The sequence below is a fragment of the Falco rusticolus genome, chromosome Z (genome assembly GCF_015220075.1).
Source record: "Falco rusticolus isolate bFalRus1 chromosome Z, bFalRus1.pri, whole genome shotgun sequence".
Taxonomy (NCBI): domain Eukaryota; kingdom Metazoa; phylum Chordata; class Aves; order Falconiformes; family Falconidae; genus Falco; species Falco rusticolus.
The window spans coordinates 14,197,759-14,214,314 of record NC_051210.1 but is presented as its reverse complement, the minus strand read 5'-3'; the positions used below and the strand labels follow the sequence as shown (position 1 = coordinate 14,214,314).

General features: G+C 35.2%; 1 protein-coding gene across 1 annotated transcript in view; it reads right to left on the bottom strand.

The window, feature by feature from the left end:
* Positions 1-1,344: 1,344 nt before the first annotated feature.
* Positions 1,345-16,556, bottom strand: part of IFT74 (intraflagellar transport 74) — a 31,800-nt gene continuing 16,588 nt past the window's right edge. The window contains exons 11-16 of the mRNA XM_037372996.1: positions 15,886-15,926; positions 14,594-14,673; positions 11,440-11,493; positions 6,537-6,634; positions 5,433-5,521; positions 1,345-1,456 (exon numbers count right to left, since the gene is read on the bottom strand). Coding sequence (XP_037228893.1) covers positions 5,474-5,521; positions 6,537-6,634; positions 11,440-11,493; positions 14,594-14,673; positions 15,886-15,926 — 321 coding nt within the window. The 3' untranslated portion in view covers positions 1,345-1,456; positions 5,433-5,473. The remainder of the gene's footprint in view (positions 1,457-5,432; positions 5,522-6,536; positions 6,635-11,439; positions 11,494-14,593; positions 14,674-15,885; positions 15,927-16,556) is intronic.

Below are 16,556 nucleotides of genomic sequence, written 5' to 3'. Positions count from 1 at the left end.
ACTCATATACCAAAGTTCCTTGGGTTTAAAGAAGTCTGAACAAACCCTAAAAGCTCAGTGGTCTCCAAGGAGCAGAAGGACTGGAAAAAGGGAAATGGAATTAATAGTACCAGTTGCAAGAAAAAACTTACCACCATAGCTTTAAAACCAAAAGAGATTTATCTAATTAGTAGTGACTTTTTTCCCCTGTAGTTTCTTTCTAAGTTGGTCCTCAAAACTTGTCAAGCAAAGGAAGGGCAAAAGGGGCAGAGCTCTGAGCAAGACTAAAACAAATATTTCAGCAAAGGATTCACACAGTTTTTAAGCTCAGAAAGACTTCTGCCTAGTAACTTTGAAATCCAAAGCTTACAAGCAATTTATCGGCATCGTATTTGTTTGAAAACAGAAAATATGGCTATGCATTTACAACACAACTTTTAAAACTCTGAGAAGAAATCAACAGATTTTGTTCATACAATGCTTCCTGTGTATGAGAAAACCGAAACTACGACAGAAACAACTGTATTTAGCTTGAGCTATACCTGACAATGAGTCTCATTCTCTTGCAGCTCTCTCTTTAGTGTCTCATACTCTGTATTCAAGTGTTCCACTATTTTCTTGAAAGCATGGCTATGTTTTGTTAATTTTTCTTTGTCATCCTGGAGTCTCTAGTTGGAAAAAACCCAACACAAACTGATTAACGGATGAATTAACTTGCTGTGGGCTACAGATAAATTATATTAATTCAGCTTTCTAAATGCTACTGATTCTTCCTTTCAGAGCATCATATACATAAAGGATTCATATAGCTTTTCTCTAGTAAGGTATGCTCTCTCCTAAAGACAATATTCAACAGTTATGACCAGATTGTAGGCTTACCGTCACCAGAAATGGTAATACTGATATTAAGAATTTGTAGGAAATTTATCACATACGAAATGGGAAGGGCTCTAGATGGAGTCTGTCCTACAGTAAATACGTTCAGGACAGATTTTTCTTTTTTGTTTGGGTTCTGTGTTAGATTTTATGTTCAGACTTATGGGTAGTTGTAAGTTACAGCAGAAAAGTTCAGATGAATCACTAAAATAAATGGGAAATTTTGTAGAAGTTACCAAAAAGAATAGCAGTTGATAGCCTGCTACATGTATACACTTAATAAGTGACATATATAACTAGAGAAGCATTGCACAGATGTGCAAGCCCAGTTTTCACCTACCAGTCAGGATTCCCAGTCATAGACTTGGATTTCCCCCTACTAGATGCTCAAAAGCACACAAATTTTGTGTAATCCAAGGTTTTATTCCTTTCATTACCTTTTTCTTCTCTTCTCCTGATGCTTTCAGAGCTGGCAAATTATTATAGACCTCCAACTCCATTTTTGTTTGTTGAGTTTTGTCTTTAAGAGAAGCCAGTTCATCAACCATCTTGCCCTCCAAGAGTTCCATTTTCTGTAGGTCCATCTGCAGTTTTTGACTCTCTAGATCACCAGATACACAATCTCTAATTAACTGTACTTTTTATTTCATAATACACTGCCCAGTATAGAAGAATTATACTATACTTAAACAATACAAACAACTCCTTATCTTTCTGATTTTGATATTAATGGGAATGTTAATGTGAATGAAAGAAAAAAAATTGATCTTCACAATCATCCTGTAAGTCAGACTCCTATATTACAATTACTATATTATATTCAAGTCAAGAGTAATGAAAATGTGGTGATTTTCTATAACACAGTGAGGTATTTGTATTTGTTAAAGTTGTTTATAGCATCAGTCAATTTCAAGTCTCAAAGCAGTGGTTGTACCTTACAAAATGTTGACTGCAATAATGCAGACAATTTAAAAAAATCAGGTTTTTAGCATCATGTTGTTTTTATTTATGTTGAGTGTATATGGCAGGGGTCCTCAAACTGTTTAACCAGGGGGCCGGTGCAGATGCAGTGGCAGGCAGCCATCTGCGGCTGCTTGGTTTCCCCCCCACAACTCCCGGCGGGGGGGCGGGGGGGTCTGTAAATACCGGGGGCGGACTGAGGACCCTGGGGGGCCGTATCCAGCCCGCGGGCCGTAGTTTGAGGACCCCTGGTAATATGGTTAGACTTAGTCTTATGAGAGTAAATAGCCAAACTTGCTTTAAGTATTCGCTCTGTGCAGGGAAAACACTTCCTTATCTCCACTGAGTAAGAGCTATCATAGTTTACAAAATGAGCAGGTGCTATAATATACAGCATTTACTTTGGACAATCCATTACAATGAAACAACAGATACAGGTAATTAAAGGAGTTAGAAATATGGATAGATTCTTATATGAAGATAGATATAAAGACCTAAACTGTTCAGACATGAGATGCTTAAGAAAGGACAAAATAAAGGTAAACAAAATAAAAAATACATTTTGATCCAGTTTTGGGGATAAGTTATCCACCCTAAGTGTCGAAGGACTAGATATGGCTAGACTTGTTTTGGACAGCTCTCTGACCTGCTGCCTCGTCATCGTTTTCCTCGTATTCCTGAACATTTAAACACGTGGCTACATAACCTTATGTTTCAGAGCTGTGCCTAACTCAGAAGAATGATACAAATCATGCAGGGCTTTTTTCTACCTTCTAAAATACCAGCCAAAGTGGGCTGCCAGGAGGGATGAGACAGCACCAAAAAACTTCTCTCAGCATAGACTGTATTTTGTTCACACACTCAGATTTGTGCTGATCACTAGGAAAAAGGGCAGGAAATTTTCCCCCAACTTAACCAAGGCAGTATAGATCTTCACGGCAGAAGGGAGTGGATGTACATATGTGACAGAGGGAGATGTCACCTTTTCAGAACCTGTGGGTATGGCTTCCTTAGTGGAATTATTTGGGAAAATCTCACTCGATCAAAACCCTGTCAGGACAAGATCCTCTTGTGTATTTACGTCATATACTGATTTCTTAGAGCGAAATATTTCCTTTAATCAACATTTCTGGCTTATTATACAGTGCTTTGATGATTTCTTTAGGAACCTCAAAATAAAAAAATTACAAAATTTTTGTGTACAGTTTGTAATTATTCTGAGGAACATAATTCCATAAGGTAAGACTGAAAGGGTCTGGTATATCCAAAGAGCATTTATATAAATAGGAAAATTTATCATTACCGGTGAGAAGAGTTTAAAAATAAAAGGTTTGGAACTGCACTGCATGTTTGTGATTCAATGTTTTTGCTGCCTTCCACCCTAAATGGCTTAAGAAAACAATGTCCCTGTATCTAGAATATTTCATAACTGCCCATAGTTTCACTTTGAGGTTCCTGGTACTGGTCAATGTCAGATCCTAAAATACAACTGAACAGACCACAGCTCTACTTCCCTTGTTCCTACGGCACTGTGTTTTAAAGAAAGATAAATGCTAAGTATGCTTAAAATAAATCTCAATAAATCAGGGCTTTAACATCAAAACCAGTAAAAAATATAATTATAAAATAATAATAATTCAAATTGGAAAGAAATAGCAGAAAACAACTTTAGATTTTCCTAAGGATTTATTTAGGCCTAATCAGCATTTTCAATTTTAAATAGCTGTTTTAGTATTTATATTTTGGTGGGGTTTTTTTAAATAATACATAGCTGACTAATAGAGATTTATTTTACATGTATCATAAATGGAACACAAAATATCATGTAACATAAAAGCCAAAAAACCAGAAAGGATTCTTAAGACTGTTCTATCCATACACTGATACAAGCTACAGTGAGAGCGCCATGGGCTACTCCTATCCATCCACACTTTCTGGAGAAAATGGAAGAAACTGGAAGGGGTGAATTCTATCCTTATACAGCAACAGCCTCAATGAAAAAAACCCTTACAACTAAAAAACCTCAACACTTCTCTAGGGGAAGAGACAGGAAGAGGATGCAGCCCAGTTCCTTCTGATAGGCCATGAAGTTGCAGTGTCTAGCAGGCGCTGTGTACACAGTAGCAAAGTCTCAGACCAAACTACAGTGACCCAGGGAAATGTTTCTGGGAAACTGTGCCATCAGCACTTTTGTTTACTCTTCATGGTTTCCTTTTCTTTTTTCTCTTTTTTTTTTTTTTTCCTTCAGTTTTTTTTAAGGGTTCCACTGGTGGACTTTTTGTATCTTTGTTACATCAAGAAAATACGGAAATCCAGATTTTAATCAAAATAAAAGAATCCTGAAGATGACTGTGCTATAATTCAAGGACTATGAAGAACTTTAACTGTGCAAACTGAACATTCCCTGTATTTCTGGAAGAAAATTATTTATTACAGTATCTGTGACTCCTTGCTTTCAGAAGTTTACCTATGAGTCACTTAACGTGATCTACTACAAATTATGTACTGCAACTTCCTTCTTCCCCCTTGTAAAGAAGGAAATATGTCCTGCAATAATGTCTCTATAGCACTATGTGCTTCAGAACATCCTTATATTGTAAAGTAGTAAGAATTGATGTTTACGTGAAAGAAGCAAAAATCATATTTGAACCTGTAATGTATGGCCCAGTTTTTTAAACTGCACCAGAAGTGCAAAATGAGTATTGGCAAATGAGTGAACATTAAATGTTCAAAGGCAACAGAACAATCACTTTCTGTAACATTTTGCACATAATAACTTATTTGCACATAACTACTTTGAAGTTACATCACAGGCTCATATTTTGAAAATTACTACCAAGTATAGGACGTAATAGCCTTCTAACAGAAGGATTTATGATTCTTAATTCCTGCCCCCTCCTTTCACTGAAACAAACACAGAAAGGCTTGCTGATCCAATAATGATATTGGTAAAGGCTTAGAATTATGAGAACAATTCCACTATAAGCAGTGCAAATAAGGAATTAAATAGAAACTTGTTACAGAAATGAAAGAAAAATACTGTCTGCTTTTTGAAAGTACAGGCCAGATCCTGCAGATTATTACACTTAATTTTATTATTTGAGCATTTCCAAAATGAAGTCAAAATGAATATTCATTTTGCAGAATCAAAGCCTGAGAATTTCAGAGCTACTCACTGTGGTTGCCAGTTATTCTTCCATGGTACATACCCCTTTAGAAAAGCACAAATCGTAAGCGATACTAAGAACTAGATTTACAAATTATATATAGTTAGATAACTGTGGAAGTCTCTACCTCAATTTATTAAACACTTTTTAAATTAAACATTTATTTCAAGGTGAGTATTAGTAAAGTCAAACTTCCAGCTCAGAGAACTTTGTAGCCCAGTATTAAAATACATCTGTTTAATGTATACCTGTGCGAGGAAGCTGATCATTTACTACTAATAATATGTGAAATACTCCTATAACTTGTTACGCACAAGAGTTTCAATTAGCCAACTTGCCACTGTATTTTAATATTTGGAGATCACTGATCTTGTAGTTATTATAGTGTAGTAACTCAGGTAATTTAAATTTTTTAAAGGAATTAATTTGAAAATACATTCCTGAACTCACCTGTAATCAGATTTTTAGCAGTGCTTTGTGATTTCTGCATTTCATTTGACTTGAAAGTGAGGTCTTCCTGCATAATCTTCAGCTCTTGACTGGTAACAGATGAAATTTGTTTCATATGATTCACGTTCTGTGTGTTACCAATAACAATAATAAGAACATGCTGTATCTTTGAAACAACAAATGGTCACTGGACAAGTAGAAAACTCTCTGTCCTATTATACTGTCTTTTATTTGCCTTTCATACTACAAAGACTGAAATTTCTGAAAATAATCTGAAGTGATTTAAATGTAAACAATTTTCATTCTACCAAGTTTTGATAAAAGATGTACTGTGCCAGTGAAGATGAAACAAAAATGCAGCAAGTATAAACTGTCACACATTAATCTCTTCTAAAGTAACTGTCATTGCCTAAAATATACCTTATGGTATACCATACTGAAAGAGTTAGAACACAAAGTGATGACATAATCAAAGAATTACTCAGCTGAAAGATTTCTGCAAGATAAAAAAACCCGTGGAAACAAAAAATGTTAAAAGAAAAAATTTTCTGAAAGTGTGAAAAGATGGCAGATTGCAAATGGGAACAATTTCTAAAGTGGTTACATTAAATATTACACAGTAATACAATTGTATTCTGGACATAATTTTAGTAGATCAGAGAGACGATCACAATAGTTACATAACAGCAGAGACAGCCTACCCATGGACTGAGATTTGCAGACTTTAGGTAAACAAAATATTGAAGCAGTTTTATTTGCAGTATTCTGAAACATTTATCAGAAATGAAATAACGTTCATTATAGCCATAACGACAAGTTCAGTGATGACAAGTTACAGCAATTATGCAAACGTTTCTTTTATTCTGGTCACAAGTATTACCTAATACTCAGAGCCCTTTCCCCAGAAAGAGAAATTAAACAAATCTTTCTTTTTTTTCTTTTGTTAACTACAGCTGTATATGGTTTAATGTTTAATCCCCTGAAGAGATTATTATGCAGATACTGAGTAATATATAAAAACTCACCACCCTTTTTATCCATTCACTCTCCTGTTCTATGCTTCTGAACAACTAGCTTGCCACAGGAGGAGGGAAATGCACTTACCCTGCTTGAGTGCTCCAGAAGTGCAACAATGTTGGCTTCTATTTGGGCCTTTCGTTCCAACTCTTGGTTCTTCACCTCTTCAAAAGTCTCAAGAAAATCTAGAGATGAATAAACATGATAAAGCAGGCTTCTATTTTCTTGGCTACAGCACACATCCTCATTGCTTCCAGTCAAAACTCTGTATTAAATTGATAAATCGTACAATTTCACACAGGTTACTCTAAGATTAATAAATTAAGATTCATTTCAGTGACAGGTGGTAGAGTCCTTGAAACTTGTCAGCTTAAGGGTTGGAATGAATAAGAGGACAGAAAGAGAAATTTTTCCAGAGACACATATTTGACTGATTAATGACATGAGGTCACCACTTTCCTGGGTGCTGTTTAGGTGAGGGCTGCCACGCAAGGAGAAAGGAGTTCCATCATCATTTCTGACACCTTTCTGAATGCTTGTCCCAGAAGCTGTTGGTCTTCGTTTTTCTGAAAGCTATCAAAATGGGCTACTAAAGAAAGGAAAAAGGTGCCTTAACTATCTGTAATGGCCTAGACTAAATGCCAAACACTGCTAAGGACCTGAGACCGATATTCACCTGGTACCATCTCTTTCTTTCTGTATGATGCCCCTTTGCTTCACCTCTAATTTATGTCCACTCTAATAAGTGTCCAACTGAATCTGACAAGACAGTTGCAATGGTGGTATGAACTCTCTATTTGTGTCCTAGGCATAATACATGGTATTTCTGATGACAGACATACTGAAAAAGGGTGCCGGGCACAGCACATGACAGTCAGAGGTCCATCCAGATGCCACTCAGGGCCATAAATTATGATCATCCCCCTCCTATTGGGTCTCCTCCTGAAACACAGCTTTTTGAAAAACTCCTGAAACAGGAGCACCTAGGAAATGTATTTGCAGACTTTCTAGCTGGATGAAAAAGGGGAGAAGTGCTTGTCTGAGCAACAAGAACTAAATAATAGTAAATTCAAGATGGATTATTTGGGAAGACAGAAAGAAGACAGAAGACTACTTAATGAAAATACCGGCAAATCCTGAAGGGATGGGAACCGACTAGAGAACTGTGGATCCCAGACTATCCAGGATTTTAAAAAAAATACCTGATTTTATTATTCTTTACTAATAAAACATTTATGGATAATAAACCTACTGTAATCTCTGATATCATCTGCAACGCTGTCCATGAGACTTAACAGAGGTGCTTCACAGAGTACAGCTTCTAAAACTTTTAGAGTGCAAAACAGGCATTATTGGGAGGCAGGGGACAATACTAAGATACTACAAAGACCATCTGTGAGGCAGAGGTTTTAGGATGAAAGACACTCGGAATTCTTAGAGGTCAACAAATGGCATTAGACAGCACACTTGTAATGTGCACAGCTGATTGCTGAAAACAATGACTAGTTTTGATGCAGACTCAGCTGGCTCTACAAGTTGAAATAAAGTTTTGGTCCACTTGACACTGACTAGTAACTGTATAGAACATATACATATAGAATGTATAGAATATATATATGTATATACATATATATATACAATATATACATATTGTATATATTCTGGCAAGAATATAGGAAGGTTTACCTTTTGCCAACATTGCTGTGAACTAGTCACCAGAACTAGTAACCAGAAACACAGTGAAAACCAAAGCTTAAACAGCCTGCAATTGGAAAAAAAGCTACTCAAGTACAAGTCCTGAATAATGTCATTTCCAGGCCTGTTTTTCTCAAGTCTCCAGGCTGCAAATGAAGCTATCCTTAGAAAGGGAAGATTTATTTTCTCTTTGTGATATTCTTTTCCTTCAGAATGAACTTGTGCTACCTTAAAGATAGCACAAGTTTACTTTAGTAAGAGGAACAACAATGAAAAGAGCTCTATCCTCGAAGGGCTTACTGAATATTTCATACTATATGTTGCTGTGAAATACAAACAGGAATTTTCTACACTAAAAAAGTATCTGAGTAAAACAGAACTAAGGGAAAGACAGTAAGGAAAGTATTAGTACTGAAATTTTTGCTTACAGTTTTGTGTTTAAAACATTTGAGACATTTTTTCCTTTTTTGTTTAGAAAAATTAAGTTGGTAATTCTTACAAAGAGAATCACTCAGATAACCTAACACAAAACTCACAACCACATTTAGCTGTTCAGTGCTCTAGTGGTGATCAAATGCTTCATTAACCTCTTGCAGTCTGAGCCACTTATTTTTGATATAACAGATGATGCCATTTATTTTCATGCAACTTAGCAAGAGGCCTTAACTGTTGATTGCAGTATCTTGATAAACCTATTCATTTGCTTTCAAGGAAGCTGTAGGCAATGAGGATACTGAATCTTCCAAAGGATATACGTAGGGAAGGCAGAGGAGTGAAATAAAAGCACCTTCATGAAATAAAAGCATTCTCACAAATTCATAAACATAAACCAAGAACAAAACTAAAGTACTTTACATAGCTTTATAAAACTGAGCCTGATACTGTGAAATTAGGACCTAAGAATCCTACCTGCATGACTTGACTAGTGTTTTTCTCCTTTCCTTTGGTATTCTGGACCTTTTAAGGTATTTTTATTTTTTCAAACCTTCTTTGCATTTATTTGAAAACATTAAACAAGGTCCATATTTACATCTTATCTCATTGTTTTCCTGCAGACAACTCTCCTCTTCTTCACACCTGTCTGACTGACCTTGTTTCATTTGAGTGCTATGTGTTTCAGAGATTCATAAAAAATTGAATGGAAGAGACTGCAAGAGGTCATCTAATTAATTCTCTTGCTCCAGGACAAAAACAACTGTATGTCAGTAATTCAGATGTCTGTCTATACTCTTTTTACATACAGCTCATGCTAGATAGGCTACAATCCTCCTGAGCATTCTATTCCTGTGCTTGGTGAATTTTAATGTTAGGAAGGTTTTCTCCCCAAATTCTTTCTGCAACTATTGGTGTACTACTCCTTTCCTATCCTCCATTTATATGCAGAGATAGATTATTCACTTGTTATTTGAAAGTCTTTTTACTCATTTGACGAACTGTCATAAAATCTCTAAAGTAAGAGACTCGTTCTTTAATATTTCGTTGCAGGTCAGGCTTTCCACATCCCTCATCAGTCTCTCTTCAGGACTGCCAACCTCTTTATGAGCAGAACTAGAGACAATACTCCAACTGAAGCCTTCCTCAATGCACTGGGAACAAGATTACTTCATGTGTGTGACAAATTATACCCCTATGTATACCTACTGCTGTGGTATTTTCTCTTCCATGTTAGTCTGATACTGCTAAGCCATGTTCACCCTGTCTTCCACTGTAAATCTGAGCCATACCACAGAATTGGTCCCTACTCTGCATTCTTACTGTTGATTACTCTGTCCAAGCGTACAAACTTACACTTAATCCTTTTTGAACTTCTTGTACTTCTTTTCTAATCTCCCATAAGTATTTTGAACTCTAACCCTGTCCTCCAACATGATTTCAGTTCTTCCAATGTAGTATTTTCTGTGAAACTCTCTCCTGTCATCCAACTGACCAATGAAAATATTGACTGACCTGAACATGCAACACACAGCAAAACTCTACTCAATACATCCTTTCATCCTGGCAGTGAATCCTTCACAATCAATATTTTTTTCATCAAATGCACAGTTAATAACAGACAATATTTCCCTAGCTTGCTTCTAAAAACATGAGACAGCAGTAGAAGATGTGTTGAAGTTAAATTATGTCACCTGTTGCTCCTCCTTTATTCTGCACTATTGTTCTGTCAAAGAAGGAAATTAGTTGTTTGTTCTTGACAAATCAATACGGGTGTTACTCATATTCCTGTTTTTGTAATGCTTACAAAATTATTTGCTTGCTTACTTTTTCCACAATCTTCTCGGAAATCAATACTAAGCTGACTGGTCTATAATTCCCTGGCTCCTCTTTTTTAAGACAGGTACCATATTTGCTCTTTTCCCAGCTTTAACACTCCTGCATGTTCCCCCAAATCTCTCAGGTAATCTCAAACACCTCTTGCTACTCCATCAATACCCTCTGATGAAAGGCAAAAGCAGAGTCAAAACCCAAATAGTCAGGATCACGAAGCCCCATTTTTCATGGTTGGTATTTGTACTGAAAATCAAGACCAAGCCCTTCTACTTCTCAGGAAATCAGCTCATTTGAAAATGCAGAAACTCTTGAAGTACATTCTTATCCATCTTCCTTTACTGCCAGCTGAGACCTTTCTTTCAGTATCATGGTAGCCCTAAGTTATATGGAACAATTTTAGAGAACACTGTTACAAAAACATAATATACACTTTGGCCTTCATAGCATATTTATTGATCATTTTCCCGTTTCACTGAGTAACAGACCAACTTTTTTTGTAAGCTGCCGACCTATACTAGCAATAGGGTATATTATAAAAACAGTTCTGTTTTCATCCTCTTTTAGTTGCTGATGAAGTCTCTAAAACATTAGAACCTTGTAATATGGAAGAAAGCTTCAGGAGCATTCATCTTGAATAAACAGATACAAGAAGCCGTAGTTTTAATGAATTATGTGATGTCTACAGTTGTCCATTTTGAACTTCTGCTTTTAATTAGACCTGAACAGATGGTTTTATATACCTTCTATTTAAATTATGTCAAAATTAATTTCTGTCTTGCTTTCATAAAATAAAGCTGTGTTCCTAAGACTTTTGATGTTTTATGAACAGCCTTGAAAGAAGCTCCAAATATTTGTGATTGTCCTCTAAGTCCTAAGATATCAATTATCTTGTCTTGAGGTACACTGCAGAAACTTTATGCAAGTATCAGGACATCAGTTCTTTTCAGGTCTAAATAAACCGAGTGTTAACAATAAAAGAAAATCTGTATTTTTGTGGAATTAGATTAAAGTCTATTAAAAAACTTACAGTCCATGCTTTCTTCCCTCTTCTTCAGCTCCTTGTATTTCCAATTTTCTTCTCCTGCAAGAGATGTACAGTGATTTAAATTTATAATAGCTCAGTTCTGGATTCCTTTAGGTAGGCAAAATATCAGTTTTAACATGCCTAGAAACTACAGGACTCATCCCATGTCATTTAAAGTAGTCACTTCCACTACGTCATACACAATTTCATATTAAAAAAAAAAGAGATATAATTAGGTTAATAAATCAGTCTCAATGCAATTTGTAGATCCTTTTAGAGGTTAGAATTTTAAATATGAGTGGGATAAAAATTAGTTTGAACAAAGGAAGCTCACAAAAACTTTCAGTGAATTTCAATAATAGAGAACAAATGCTTTTGTATATTTCGGCACAATGGTTAGTTAAAAGTTTCTATGGCTCTCTCTAACGTATGGGCCATTTCAATGTCACTTTCACCTATTAGAAAGGACTTTCATAAAGTTATGCAGCTTGTATGCAGTGTGACAATCTCAGGGAAATAAACAGGAAAACTGTACAAGCAATGGTGTAGGAAAATAAAATGCACAGAAAGCTTTCTAAAATTAAGTTTAAAAGAACATTTCCATACACATTCTTTATAGTGGTACTAGGCGTAATGAATAATATACAATACATAATACACTCCATCTTTAAATCCAGCTACGGATTATAAATAGCTCTTAAATAAAATGTACTAGTCAAGTGGGAGACCTGATATATTTGTCACAAGTTTTGAGAAGGTGAGACAATTCAGCTCCTAAGAATAATTTTAAGTTTCAAGCACCTAAATTTTTAATTGTTTGAGTCCTGGTCATTGATAAATTTTCAGCATAATGTTGTAACTGTAAAGAATACAAAGAAAAAGAATGAAGTAGATACAGATATAACTGAGTAAAAAAATTTCTCCAGGTCTTTTTACTTGTATACCCTCATGCTTTCCTTTTTATCTAGTATATACAAACAATAACACTTGTGGGCCCCTAAGGGACTGTGATTCTGCTTCAGCTTCCTTGCAGCTGTGGCTTTGCTCCTTGATGGACTCTCTCTTTCATTTAAGTCTCCGATACTTAATAACTCAGCCTGTTCTACTCTTAAAAAGTCTAGTTACAGTGAGTCATGAAACAGAAAGCTACATGATCCGCCAAGTGTTTAAAGAAAAAAAAAACCCACTTGAAACAAAGACCAGAACCGTTAAAACGTCTTTACAGATGTTTTCTGTAAAATATGGTATTATTACATCAATATTTCACCATCTCAAGCAATTTGTGAAGCGTTAAACCTACTCCATTATGAGTTAACATTGATTTTGACTAATCAGTCAAAAGTAACTGCTAATATATGGAATATATAATAAGTGGGTGAATTCTTTACTTATTTAGATTTTGTTAAGTGAAAACTAAAAATAGCTATTTCCATTTATGGTCTGTTTATTTTGTTTTTCCTGCTCAAAAATGTTCCTAGCACTGAAATATTCATCTGAAATATAAAAAAAATCTTTAGTTGTAGTCCCGTCACCGTCCCCCCAACTATTTTACCTTAAATTTCACTAAAAAACTTTGGGAACTGAAGTTTTGGGAATGCTTTGTAATAAACACTTTAAATACTAAGCCAAAAGTAAGCTGACTGGGTAGGGAGGGAGGACGGAAATTTCAAGGACAAACCAAGATGCAGATTCAGAGCAGAAGTATGAATGGCCCCCTGGGATTCTCTCTCCATTCACTAGAGAAGAGGGCATTAGGAGTTTATATTTCTGTGTCTTAAAGCTACTCCTTATGAATATCTTCTTTATTCCCTCTATGTTGTACCAACACATATAATTGCTTCTGTATTATACCACGAGGTAACTTTATTATCCTGACTGTTCCTGATGTGTTGTCAGAGAACATGTGCTTTCTCCTAAATACGCTTTAAATCCTCTTCTTCAACAGAGGTCTTCTTCTAAAACAGTGAAAGACATAACAGTCCAGCAATGACTGACTGCATGTGTAAATTAACTATGAAGTGTGAAAAGTGACTCATTTCTTACCTTCTGCATTTGTCCAAAGATACAAAAAAAGAGTTGCAAACCAAACAAACAGGAAAAATTAAAGCAGAATAGTAAAGTTGGTAATCATATTATCTGGAAGCAAGAAAGCTAATAAAACATTCTTAATAAATTTGCACAAAAATAATTACTTATCCAGAGAAGTATGAAATTTTTTGTAATACAAAAGATAAGAAACATATATCAAACATTTGTTTAAGGTCAATTTTAGAAATATATGTTCATCTTGAAGAAATCTACAGCTAAATTCTGCACTGATCGTATGAGAGAAGGTATAAAGTAAAAAGGACACAACACATTCATTCATCAGTCCTGTAGAATCTAAAGAACTTGTTACAAAGTTTTCCAGAATGTATGCACATATTTCTGTAACTCCTATGTAAACAAGATTCCTTGTTTAGAAGAATGCCTTCTGTGGGATGAATTGCCATTTTTAGGAGACTCTTCTGCAGCTGTTGAGGGCCTATGCTCAAACCAAGTTACTTTCTCAGTGCGAGGACAAATCCCAAACTAACAGCCTAACGTACTACAGCAGGTGTTTGCTGGAGGTAAGTTTCTAAGCTAATGCCATTTCTAGGCAGCTCCCAACCTCTTTTTGCAAAGATCAACCCAAGAAGTTTCAAAGACACATTAAAAAAAAGCATACTGAATTCTGTCTGCTTTACACATTATCATTAAACATTCTCAATTCGACATTCACTAACAGTGTATCAGATCATGCAAAAGGTAAAATAAATAAAAGCTTTTCTAAAGCTGAGCTGGTTCTGCAATGCTGCCAGTAAAAGAAACTTCTATTTCTCAAGTAGTCCTAAAGATAAATTTTGGACAGAAAACCAGACAGACGTAATATTATTTTATAGGGTATATTTACTAATCAATATGAACCTGATGAACATGCTGCTAAAGGAGGATACTCCCTATTTCTCATAACTGAACAGAGGAGCCTGTACCCCAGACACAAAACCTTCTTCTGATGGTGAATAATGGACATTTGCATAAGCCTAAAATTTTCAAGCAACTAATGTCAGTAACAATATGTGTTATAGTATGAACAGATACAGCTCTGCATAGTCTTTTACAACCATAGTCGTATTACCTTGATGATTCTCCAGATCCAGATCAAGTCGTTGAATGACCTTTTTAAAATGGTTTGTTCTTTCTTTTATTTCTGTCAGCCTGACAAACAGATAATGAAATCCAGGGTTAAAAATGTGCTTTGGTTTTAGACAAAAATGGAGAGCAAAATCAAAAATAAAAATGGCAAACCTAAGTTTATCAAAACCAAAAGAGTATCAAGACGATTGCTGTTATTATAAAAGTTATATGTAAACTACCTGTCACTTTACTCCCTATATCTATTAAACAAAAGTACTGCTGCTCTTTTTCAATAAAAGCATTTTTCGTTGAGTCATCAGTAGTTCTTACCTTACTCAACAGGTTCCTCTGCTGGTTGCTATACAGCTTTGCAGAGCTACAACATAATTGGTAAACTACAAAAGGAATGGTATTCCTTAAAAATTGCCTACATGTTCATTAAAATCCATTAAGAAATTGTCAAGAAAAAAACCACTGTGTTACATAATCAATCAAAGTGAGGAAGGAAATTACCTTAAAAACACTGCTATGTAAATTCTCAAATATAATTCACTGTTACTGTTTCTTTCCAAAAATTATGTTAAGCAACTTACTATCCAATCAAAAATGCAGTAAAAGTTAAAAAATTTATTACAGTTGGGAATACAGTTTAAAAAAAAATTAAAATGGTTTCTAGGAGATTTCAGGAATTATCTCAATTCTTCTGTAAAGAGAGAGAAATCAAAAGGCTCAAAATCACAAAAATACTGTAGTGTTTTATTCTGCTCCCCTCCCCCACTTCTTACTATTATTGTAACATTTACCAGAGTCTCTAGCACATCTTCAGAAAGGACCACTACCCAAGAACCAAGCAATGCCCTGTTACTCTTTAGAATTGAACTTTCTGTAAGCAACTTTGTAACTCATGTTTTAAGAAGGCATAACAAACTCTTCAAAATGTGACTGCAGCAAATACAGGCTCAGCTTCATGTCCCAGATGAGTGGCTCTTAGGGATGAGTGTCTTCTTCAGCCATAAAGTAGTTTACATCTGTGCAATTACCAGTTTATATTCTCATGGCATGTTCATAAGGACAGGAAGCACCTTATTATGCAGATTGCAATGTCCTATCACTATAAAAATTATTTAGCTGAAACAGAAAAATTTATTCTATTCTCTGTGGAAGGTTAACACTAGCAGAGGCTTGAAAATGTGGCGATGTTCTAAAAGACCACAGCAATACGTGATAGAATTAAACTATGCGTCTTCAGGGTGTAAATGTAATTTTTAGCAACAGTACAATAGGATTACTCACTGTCTCTCCATGCTTGCTATTTCTTGACTATCATCCTTAACCTATAAAAAAGTATAACAACTTCAAGACAGGAAATAAAATCTACAAATGAAAAAAGGAAAATCAAAAAAGATTTCTTAATTCAGTATATAGGGAATAGAAACTCAGCGTATGAAATCACAAACTTGCTGTCACATTGTCCAAAAACAGCTCTTCAGTGAAAAGTGGTATGATTTAAGCGTTAAGTCATCAAAATGTCCTACTTTCTCAATACACATTTTAAAAATCAGACACACTCATCAGTGTTGTTCGGTTCAATAATCCATACAGTATCTATGGATAGCTACATAATACAGTATATACCCTTGTAAAGTAGCTAAAATTGTTCGTGGATTAGTACATCTGCTCAGTATCCTGCAAGGATACTATCTGGAGCTATGTTACAGAATTGTTCAATAAGACCATTTTTGCCATACCAACAGGACTGATGAATTGGAACAATCAACCAGCTGAAAAGCTGATTGTGCAAATTTTGTTTTGGCTGAACCTGAAATATCTGATCCAGCCACTTTAATAACTGTCCTAAATTTCAGATGATTTGTGCTGCTCAAAGAGCAAATAAAGGCAAGATTCAAACTCAAGTATTGTCAAATATTATCATCCCTTAAAATAATGACTCAGAGAATCTTTTA